The 11,571-nt window shown below is 39.1% G+C and overlaps 1 protein-coding gene across 8 annotated transcripts in view; it reads left to right on the top strand.

The window, feature by feature from the left end:
• Nucleotides 1–11,283, top strand: part of GRIK1 (glutamate ionotropic receptor kainate type subunit 1) — a 201,555-nt gene extending 190,272 nt beyond the window's left edge. For 5 of the 8 annotated variants that reach the window (XM_077342508.1, XM_077342509.1, XM_077342503.1 and 2 more), the window contains 2 exons: nucleotides 575–825; nucleotides 10,791–11,283. In XM_077342508.1, coding sequence (XP_077198623.1) covers nucleotides 575–825; nucleotides 10,791–10,946 — 407 coding nt within the window. In that variant the 3' untranslated portion in view covers nucleotides 10,947–11,283. Of the gene's footprint in view, nucleotides 1–574; nucleotides 826–3,934; nucleotides 4,101–10,790 lie in introns of all 8 variants that reach the window. The other 3 variants (XM_077342504.1, XM_077342507.1, XM_077342505.1) reach the window with 2 other exon arrangements.
• The last annotated feature ends 288 nt before the right edge of the window (nucleotides 11,284–11,571 follow it).

The raw sequence follows: 11,571 nt of genomic DNA, 5'->3' as shown, positions 1-11,571 counted from the left end.
CACACACACACAAAAATGTTTTCTAGTATAATGATTGATGTAGTGTGAAGGTTTCAAACTAGTGATAAAGCTTCTATGCTACCAAAACAACAAAGGATTGAACTAGAACAGATGGTTGTTCCTCAGACAGTATAAGCATCAGAAATACAGCTGGAGGTATAGTTGTTATGAGTGGTTTCCTATGTGATTAATAGATGCTGAAAGAAAGATTTGAAAAAAAAATACATTTGTGTGTAGTAAAATCAATAATCTCAATGTTATACATGCATTTTAAACAAACTGGCAAGTTAAAATATCCATTCACCCAGCTGAATCAAAAACAATGAACTTGCTGTTTCCATTTCATCATTTCACACTCTGTAGTCTTATCTCTGTTATATTTGACTAGGAGACATCTAGAAACCGTTCTGGTTGGATCCTACAATAAAACAACATAGAAAGAAGAGATTTTTTACTTTACTTTTCTTTATTCTGTATAAATTTTGAAAATATTGGTAGTAGCCTTGGGATAGGATATTTTGTGTGATGTAGAGGACATAATCAGTGCCCTTGTTTTCCTTCCTTTCTTATTCAGGCTCTCCTTACCGAGACAAAATTACCATTGCCATTCTTCAGTTGCAAGAGGAAGGGAAGCTGCACATGATGAAAGAAAAGTGGTGGCGAGGCAACGGCTGCCCTGAAGAGGACAGCAAAGAGGCGAGTGCCCTTGGTGTGGAGAACATTGGGGGCATCTTCATAGTGCTTGCAGCAGGACTGGTTCTTTCTGTCTTTGTTGCAATTGGGGAATTTATTTACAAGTCAAGAAAAAACAGTGACATTGAACAGGTAAGTCTGCTTTGGGTTCAGTACAGTACAAACTTAGTGGGAAAAGGCAGGCATTTGTGGGGGATTGGTGTGGGATCCTTACTCTCTGGGGCACTTAACTGAGCTGAAAATTCTACAGAACTTACCTGGCGAGCCAAGGTAGTTACTGGCAGCCATGTCAATAACATGCTATGTTCTGGTATTTATTGTGGATCAGCTACACATCATTTTGTTGAACTGACTGATTTAATGGCAGAATGCTATGCTTATGCTTTGTACATTCAGGCACATCAGGTTGCAACCTGTAATGGCAGAATTCAGGTGATGGTGCTCTAGTGTGAAAAGCTTTCTTGGAGATTTCAAGAATAAAATAAACCATGCCTGTGAGAGACCGTTTATGCACTAGGAACTTCACTGCCCCAGCTCTCATGCAGGAGCAAAAATCGGGGGCAGATGAGGTGCACTAGGCCAAATGCTCCCCCGTGTGGGTACAGGAAGAGGTGGGTCAACCTGCCACGACTAAAACTCCAGCCTGCAGTCCAGCATGAAACCTCCAGTGCATAAACGGTCAGAGTCAAGCTCTTCCACTGGGTCTTTTGGCATTGCTTTATACGTATTTGTTAATGAGGAGATACAAGTACTGTGTCCAGATTTGGCTATGAAATAGAACTGTACAGGCTTTTTTGGTTCAGTAGGGGGCGGAGAGGATCACACAGTTGCTAGTTTGTTTTTTAGTCTAAACTGTCTTAGAAAGGAATAAGATTGAAATACGGAGTGCTGGATGTGGATTGAAAATCACTTGGACCATTCATGCACTGGAGGTTTCATGCCAGGCTACAGGCTGGAGTTTTAGTCGTGGCAGGTAGCCCCACCTCTTCCTGCACCCACATGGGGGACCATTTGGTCCTGTGCTCCTCATCTGCCCCCAGTTTTTTCTCCTGCATGGGAGCTGGGGCAGTGAAGTTCCCAGTGCATAAACAGTCTTGTTGGAAACAGGAACCTGATCTTGTACAGGCAACAAAGCAATGGCATCTAAATTTCCATCAACGGCACAAGGGGATTCTGTTGCTTCTCCTGGCTGCTTAAATGCTACAAAATACACCACAGTTGGGGTGTTGGGAAAGGAGTAGCTATTAGGATAGGGCTGCCTGGAGCCTCCTGCGCTCCCATCAGAAGACCTGCCAGAGCAGCCCCATTCCCCTCCTCCAGGAGTAATTTTTCTCCCCTGGAATCTTAGCATGTGTATTCACACTGCTACTTAGCAACAGGAAGCTGCTGAAACTGATAAAGTATGTTTAAGACCCATTCTTTTCAGTATGACCAATAAGAACATAATTGTGTACTGTTCATAACTTGGTCTTTATGCATCTGAGATGAGAAAACTGGTATAGTATTGATTTGTAAATAACGAAGAATATATACACTGTGCAGATGAAAAGATATTCTTCAGTTTTTGTTCCGTGATCTGTTGTCCCCTACAAACATAACTTAAGTTGCCTTATGCTAAGTCAGACCATTGGTCTAGTAAGTTTTGGGCTATCTACTCCAGAAGTCTTGTGGGCACCTTTAGAGTTCTGAAATTGTGTGGTGGGCACAGCCATAAAATAGCCATCGCAGCTTACTTTCGATCACATGGAAGATCCTTGTGCTGTGGTAGAAAAGTTTGTTTTAAAAAGCAACAGTTTTTTTTAAAAGCTAATCAAAATCCCAGGAGCCAATTAGAAGCCTTGCAATGCAAAAAAAAAACCCCAGATGAGCCACCCACTTTCTAGAAAGACCTAGTGGGCACCAGAAAGGGTGGCAGCAGGCACCATGTTGAGGAGCCCTCATTTTCCCTGTTTGTCAGCAGCCCTTAGAAGACTTTTTCATTGTCTACTTCAGAGTGCTTTAAACTGGAGATGCTGGGGACAGACATTCAAACCTTTTATGCACAATATTAATGCTGCATCATTGAGCCACACTTCTCCCTTATTCTGCTCTGCCTACCTTCCAGTTTGAAAAATTATCTAAATTCAATTAATTTCTGAATTGGTGTCCGTGTTGTAAGTGGCAATTTTCAGCATGCCTCCTCTTTCAAATTACCACTGCACATGGAATAAAGCATTGCATAAAAAGGAATCTTGATGGTACAATTTTCATTTTATCAGAGCACATGAATCACCTCAAAATTCCATCTTGCACAGCGTTTTTATCAGTGCATTGATAAACATCCATAAGTGGGGGCAGGGGGAGAGACACAAGCTGAAAACTACAGCAAACTCTGCATGTGAAGTAGTCTGAACAGTCTGGGAATCAAAACCAGAAGAGTGGCAGATTGCTAAGGCATCAGTGCCACTCCACAGACGACAAAATCATATCAGGTAATTTGAAAAAGAAGGGTTGGAGCAACATGGAGAAGGGGAGAATTTAGAAGAAGAAGAAGAAGAAGAGTTGGTTCTTATATGCCGCTTTTCCCTACCCGAAGGAGGCTCAAAGTGGCTTACAGTCGCCTTCCCTTTCCTCTCCCCACAACAGACACCCTGTGAGGTGGGTGAGGCTGAGAGAGCCCTGATATCACTGCTCAGTCAGAACAGTTTTATCAGTGCCGTGGCAAGCCCAAGGTCACCCAGCTGGCTGCATGTGGGGGAGTGCAGAATTGAACCTGGCTGCCAGATTAGTGCAGAATCGAACCCAGCATGCCAGTCCGCACTCCTAACCACTACACCAAACTGGCTTTGAGTAAACTGTCATGGGCTTTCTTGGAATACGTTTTATTAAAGAGGAATAAGTTTTATTAAAGAGGGAATTCTTGGAATGCGTTTTATTAAAGAGGGAATTTAGTGTACGCTCTTTGAGAATCATGTTCTAGTCAGCTATTTTGAAAAAAGAAGGATATTTCACATTAATTTCTATTTTCTCAGCATTCTATCAAAAATTTTAAAATAATGCAGATAGGGAAACCTCCATACAAATTAATGTTGCAGTCCTGATTCAAAGTCTACCTATGCATATTCTTCAGAATTCAGCTTAGAGTTGCATTACAGTTTCCATTGTTTCGTAATTATGTTCTGTATGTTTGGTATCATTCTCATTTTATTTTTTTGTTACATTAATCACCTTTATCTTCATTTTCCTTTCTGCATGCGACAAGGCCTTTTGTTTCTTTTATGGACTGCAGTGCAAGCAAACTCATCCATCCAACTCCACTTCTGGAACTACTTTATCTACGGAATTAGACTGTGGCAAATTAATTCGTGAAGAGCGAGGGATTCGAACACAACCCTCTATTCACACTGTATAATTACCGTAAAGCAAAGGTGTGTCCAGCTAACAGTAAAGCTTTTCAACAGGGAAAAAAAATCACAATGGGATCCAAAGACCCACATCCCCAAGGAAAATGTGGGCTCATTTTTGTTGTATGGCTGTTCCTACACCTCATCTAAAAGCTTTGAAAACCTCAGAGGCCTTTCAAAAGCCAATAGGGGTTGGTGGTTTCTGGTTTAAAATAAATCAGAATCCCATTGAGTATGTCCATGTAACAAGTTCCTAAAGAATATTTCTTTGATCATATTCCCCTAGCTAGAAAAATTGAAATTGTTGGTTGATTCAAAAGAACTGAAATTCCTCCTCTCCCCAAAAAAAGAGAGAGAGAGATCATTTTGCCGTATAATTAACTCCTGTAAAATGCCTGAATATATGTGTTTTATAGAAGAAGAAATATCCAGATATCTTTTAGTGATGATACACTGTCACTCCAATCCAGGAAGGGATATATAGAAGGGTGGCGGGAGGGGGAGAGGTTGATTCTTACAGGCCTGACTTGGACTGGGAATATCAGACAGGTGCAAAGCCTCCAGTGCAATCCACATTTTCTTCCATATCCAAGCAGAACTAATTAAAATCTTGCTTTTCCAGAATACTAAGGTCTGAAATGGAAGGTTTTCAGTTTTGATTTTTAGCCTGAGCTATACATTGCTACATTTCCTTCTTTCAAAGCAAAACCTTCAGGACCCTGTTATCTTCCTGCAAGCACCCAATGGAGACAGACGTTACTGTTCTAGCTGACAGCACTGTATTCATTAAGTCAAGATTTGGAAAATGTTTCTATCTAATTGACATTCATTAGATGATGCTTCCAAATAAAATGTAGAATGTATGTATCTGGAGATAATTGAGCTAGGCTCTCTGAATTAGGGATTAATCCTGTTCTACATCATTCTAGCGCAGGAACTGAGTAAATCTATTAACAAAATGCAGTTATAGAAGTTACAACCCAGTCTTCTGTTCTGCTCCAGCTTCATCAAATATGTGGAGGCAAGGATAGTCCAGGCAAGCCTGATCCATCAGACCTCAGAAACTAAGCAGACTTGACCCTGGCTAGGATTTGGATAGGATGTCTCCAAGGATCTGGGTGGCAGTTCCTCCAATGAACTCTAGGGGTCATGACACAGAAGTAGGAAATGGCATACCGACCTCCGAATGTCACTTGCCTGGCTACCAGATAGTCCTTGGATTTCATGGCTAAACCACACACATCACATGATTGATAAATAAATAAATAAATAAATAAATAAATAAATAAATAAATAAATAAATAAATAAATAAATAATTAATAAATAAATGTGCAGGCATCTGTCAGTTGTGGAAATATTTTTGTTTTTAATGCTGTAATGTAGCATTAAAAATTAATGTAGTTTCAGATTAAAATGGGTTATATTTGTATCCTGCCTAGGATTGCCAACCTCTAGATGAAACCTGGAGTTCTCCTGAAATGACAGACGATCTCCAGATCAGAAAGATCAGTTCCCTTGGTGGAACAGCTTTTCCTGTGGCCTAATATCACTCTCTCAAACACCATCCTCCATTGGCACTGGCCACAGGTCTCCAGATATATCACTAACCAGAGTTGGTAGCCATAATACTGCTCTTCACCTGCATTGCTTTTCATCAGGCAGGATCCATCTTGCTCCCAACAGACCCATCCCAATGATTCAGCAAAGCTGCATCTTCATGTGAGGTTGCAATATGTGCCTTCCAGCTGTACTCAACGTCATGCAATGCTGGGCTAGATGGCAGAACAGAATGAATGGACAGCTGGAGTTCCACATATGAAACCCTTCTCTAAAAAGCTAAAATCCCATCTATTGACTGTATTGACAAAGGCTTCAGAACCCGTTAGACACCTTGTTCTACTGCTAATTTGGTCTGACACAGTTTTCACTGCCTATGCTTTGGGAGTAAGTCCCATTGACTTATATTTAAAATATTAGTGACCAGAAGTGCAATCTTAGGCTTAAAAAACAAAACAAAAACCCAACAACCCAGTCATCTAAATGAAACACACTTGCATTGGGCTTCCTCATATTCTGATGTGGTGTGGATCCAATCATCCTCCAAGGAATCTCCTTCCAATTTAAATGGCTATTTCAGTAACAGAAGAGCCACTTAAATTGGAAGGAGGCATGCTGGAGGAAGGCTTTTGACTTACTCAGATTGATAGGGGTTGCAGCCACACCACCTGAGCTAGTCTTCCCTTTGATTTATATAATAATACAGCACTTTCCTCCTCATCTAGTCTTTACTTCGACACTGGATAAGAAAGTGACAACTTTCAATTAGACTTTGTTTCTGATTTATGCTATGAACAGTTATGTATTGCATTTCCATATATGGGTGCCTATATTGTTCTTATATTAACTATTCTTAACCATGGCCCAAATCCAGGTGGCACATGTCATTTGTGATACCAATGTGGCATTTCTTGGGAGGAAGAAACCATCTGATTTTTGTAAAGCCTTCTTACAGTTTCCAGTGTTCTATAAGGCATTCCAAGATATCTTTTGCAATTGGCACTATTTTTATAATATAGGAAAATTGCATAGCGTTTTGCAGACAGTTTCCACATACAGCTCATGTTCTTTGGATCACAGTGAATACATATTTCTTATGAACATCTACATCATGGGCTGAAACTTCAGTCCATTTGACTAATGGTCTGTAACTGCTCAGTATGTCCCCCTCCCCATTTTTATCTTTCCTTCCCTCCGTAATGTTCTCTAATCTTCTGTCATACAGCATCTTGCCTAATATACCTACATTTCTAATTTTATTCTTATAAATTGTGAATACTTTTTTTCTACACGGAACTACATTCTTGAAATTTATCCTCTAAGCCAGGCTTTCTCAACCCTGAAAGGGTTTTCCAAATAGGTGAGAGTTAATATTTTGTTAAACATTTAGAAGAAGAAGAAGAAGAGTTGGTTTTTATATCACACTTTTCACTGCTTGAAGGAGTCTCAAAGCAGCTTACAATCACCTTCCCTTTCTCTCTCTGGAACAGGTAAGGCTGAGAAAGCCCTGATATTGCAGCTCAGTCAGAACAGCTTTATCAGTGCTGTGGCAAGCCAAAGGCCACACAACTGGAAGCATGTGAAGGAGTGGAGAATCAAAGCTGGCTCACCAGATTAGAAGCCACCACCCCTAACCACTACACCATGATGGCTCTCAGGTGTATTGGGTGACTTGGCTATATATGGCTGTATCATTTTGCCCCCCACAAATGGCCAGTGATGGGCCTCGAGGGGATGGGAAAGGGAGGGGCCCCCAGGTAGGCATGTACACAGCTATGCTTCCCAACCATATTCTCCATGATCATGCCACTTCCAGGGTTTCTTGAAGCCTGAAGTATGTTTCAGGGGTTACCCAACAGTAAAAAAGCTGAGAAAGTCTGCTTGAAGTTCCCCTCTCCCCCACACAAAAGAAAGCAATGGTAATTAGTGCATTTTTCCAAGACATACTGTCTATGTCTGCTTTTCTTTTTTCTTAGATGGTTGCATATGCTACAGAGTTAATATATAGGCAATAGTATTTTCTGATATACAGAATATATTCTGTGGATTACAGTGCAAAATGTTATATGTATTCATAGAATCAGCTATTGTGTATAATATTCACATCACACCATATTGCAGTTTTTTAAACATGGGAAAACTATAAAAACAGTGCAACAGATGGAAAGAGAGAACAGAATCCTCCCTTGTTTAGTACAAGTTTTACTGTATATCTAAACTGCCTTGAGAAATTATGGCCACTGACACCTTTTTTATTTTTTTACATTTATTCATTTGGCTACAATAGAATAATTTATAGAAATTTTTCTCTTGGGTGAAAAATGGAAACTTAATTTTCACTATAAAATTGGGTGTCAATAATTTGGGTACTCTCAAATATATATTGCAATTAATTTGATTTCTTAAGATGTCTTGCTTTGGTTATCTGGCCAAAACACAGTACTCAGAGATTTATCTTAACGTTTTAAAAATTCTGATACTGAAGTGATCTCATCTAAAAAATTCAAAACCTGTTTCCTGATCTCTTATTTTCTGTGACATTTATTTAGTCGTATTTATTGAGAAAAGTTATGACTTGCTTCTCAGCAGGGGTTCTCAGGATGAGTTACAAATAAAAATGTTTATGATTACATTTTAAAATCAACTATTCTACAATACCATAACTGTAAATTAAGGCTAGCACCAAGTCAAAGTCAGATCTCATTAGACTTTAAAGTCTTGAGTAATCAAAAAAGTATTTGAAGCCTTTTTGAAAAGTTCCATATCCCGGGTTCTTGTCAAGTTCATCAAGCAGCTGGTTTTATAGGCTGGGGTCATGATGGAAAAACATTCTCTCAAAAGCAACTAATAACCTGACATTTTACATGGAACCATCAACAAAATTGTTTTTGCTGGATCATAGTGAGTGGGAAGGAACACATGCGCACACTCAAATGAGAAAAAGAAAAAAGCTTCCATAAGTGCTTTTTGGTATTTCATTTCCTGTTGAGCATACATTGAAAATGTGGCATTTAGTAGGCAGAAGACAGTGGTTGGCACCCCAGGACATGAATGAAAGGCACTGAGGACAGTGGATGCTTTCCCATCTCTCTTTCCCCAAAAAACATCCCCTAAAACTTCTGAGGACTGTGGGATTCTTGTGGGAAAATCACCATGGACAATGAGGAGAGAAAATCAGGTAATCCTTGGGGTAATAAAACCTTCTCCAGTAGAAGAGTAAAGAAAAACAATTTTGCCTAGTTCCACTTCATTCTCTTCTAATGTTTGATTGTATTTTTTTCCATGATGCTTTTCTAACCTCAAACAACTTTTCTTGGGGTTGCTGGGAGGAAAAGGAAATTGATAGATAACTACTGCCAAGACAAGTCTCGTCCATTAATCTAGCCATGATTAATCTAGCCATGACTCAAAACCTGATCAAAAGATCAGGACATATTTGCTATTGACTGATATACATTCATTTTTTGGACAGCATTTATTTGTAAATTGAAAAGCTAGAAATATTTAGTATTTACTTTAAAAGCTGCATATGTATAGCATATAAATCTAACATTAAACCATAAAACAAGAATCAATCTTATTTACATTTACATAGGGATGGACATGAACCAGCTCATGAACTAACATTTATCACAAGTTTGGGGCAGTTCATGGTTCATGAAGCAGTATTTATTTTTTATTTCTTTAGTTTACACATCCTAGACCAGAATACAAAATCATTAAGGATAAAAAGAAAATGCTTGTGGTACTTCTAACCATCTAAACCCCTGCTTTCTGTTCTTCACAAAAATCAGCTAAGAGGCAGGAGGTTCATGCCACTCAGCTGTTTGGGTTGCTTTTCTGCTCTCCGTTAAAAGTTGTGGGGAGCAGAAAGTAGGGGTTTAAATTATTTCATGTTATTTTATCTCCAACTTTCTGTTGCCTGCACCTTTTCACAGTCAGGAGAAATGTGGGGGTGAAATGGCTTGGAGGCACTTCAACCCCCTGCTTTCTGCTGGCCAGGAAAAATGTAGCCAGCAGAAAGCAGGGTGTGAAATTTCACCTCCAGATTTCTGTTGACTGTAAAAAGCCCTTCAAACCCCTACTTTTAAACCACTGCTTTCACAGGGAGCAGAAAGCAATGGTTTAAATGGCTCAGAGCTTTCCTTGGGGAGCAGAAAGCAGGCGTTTAAACTTTAAATGATTCTTGAACCATACAAACCAGTTTGGTTTGTGAACCAGCCTCTTGGTTCATATTGATTAATAATCTCGCCAGGAACCAAACCACAAAAATGCAGTTCATGCTGATCCATAGTCTTACACTCTTCTAAGTTTATTTAAGTCAATTGGCTTAGATGGCTGTCAATTTTACTTCAGATGGTACTGCTAATTTTGATTCTGAAATTCCAACCTAATTTGTATCTATGCAAGGACACACTTCTCATCTAAACTTCCCACATTTAATCAAGTTCCCAACATTTGTTCAGCCTTTATGTTAGTAGTTTAGTGGATTGGATCCAGCCAACATTATCACTGTATCTCACTAAGTATGACAGCCTACAGCCCACATGGCTTTTGCACATATAGAGCCAATGATCCCTATCATAACCTGTTTTGGTGGTCAAATGGGATTGCACTTTCATTTCTTATTCAGGAAAACAACTAAGATCCAACTCGTCATTTTTCAGTTGCTCAGAAAGGATGGTGGACTTCTTCATATAATTTATTTTCTCAAAATCTTACACTGTTGTACAAGGATTCTTTCCCCTTATCAAAGTGGCTTAAGTATATTTCTAAATATTGCTAAGGAAATTACTATCACAGTTCTATGGTAATATCATTCTACAACACTATAGCAAACAATTATGTTTTTCTATATACTGTATCATAGAAGGCCAGCTCATTCAGCTTTCTTATAAGTTTTATTTTCTGAAGAGCTGTAAAGTCAATTAGTCTTCACTTGATTCCATGCTTTAATTAACCATTTACTTTTTCAGGAAGAGGTCTGTGATATCTGCTACCGTGCAGTTGTACAGCTGCCAACACATTTAGAAGTTATGCAAGAAGTCTAAGTTTATCATATGGTGTAAAAATTGGGTATAAATTAAACAAAATACAAAGTAGTATTTTTTTTCATATGCAAAAATTCTTAAGCCTTTTTTCTTGTTTTCTACCAGTGTCTTTCTTTCAATGCCATAATGGAGGAACTTGGAATTTCCCTCAAACACCAGAAGAAATTAAAGAAAAGGTCAAGAACTAAAGGGCGGTCATCATTCACAAGTATCCTTACCTGTCATCAGAGGCGGACACTGAGGAAAGAAACTATGGCTTGATCGAACACAGCTGCCTACATGGGCAATATCCACAGTAAAAGACAAAGAGTACTTTTAAAAAAACTTTGAGGCCTACTCATCCTTCATATGGAATAATTTCTGAGAAACATTAATGCTGTTCAGAAATTCAATGTGGTTTTCCCTTCTTTAATCTAGGGAAGGTACTGCAGATTCAACATTCTCATAAGACTGGTGTACTAATAATCATCTGGAAACTCTTACTTTTACTTTTTAAATGATTTGTATGCTCACCACTTTGGCATCGCTCTTCTCTTTCCCCTTTCATTGCTGTATGTGCTTTCTATATGAATAAAACCAGGGATTTTTCAATATTGAATTATTCTTTTTTTCTCTCATTGGGTATGTCACCATGATCATTTTTGAGATACATTTAGCCTAGCACATTCTCTGACTATCTGGAACTCGTTATGAACCTAGAATGATCACTGATGGTGGGCTTCACACCTAAGAAGTGAAAATATGTAAATGGGGTTTTGGCATTATGGTAAGGTAAAGGTATCCCCTGTGCAAGCACTAAGTCATGTCTGACCCTTGGGGAGATGCCCTTGAGCGTTTTCTTGGCAGACTCAATACAGGGTGGTTTTGCCATTTCCTTCCCCAGTCA

The sequence above is a fragment of the Paroedura picta genome, chromosome 6 (genome assembly GCF_049243985.1).
Source record: "Paroedura picta isolate Pp20150507F chromosome 6, Ppicta_v3.0, whole genome shotgun sequence".
Taxonomy (NCBI): domain Eukaryota; kingdom Metazoa; phylum Chordata; class Lepidosauria; order Squamata; family Gekkonidae; genus Paroedura; species Paroedura picta.
Note: the sequence above shows the minus strand (reverse complement) of the source record. Positions and strands in the feature narration are given on the sequence as shown.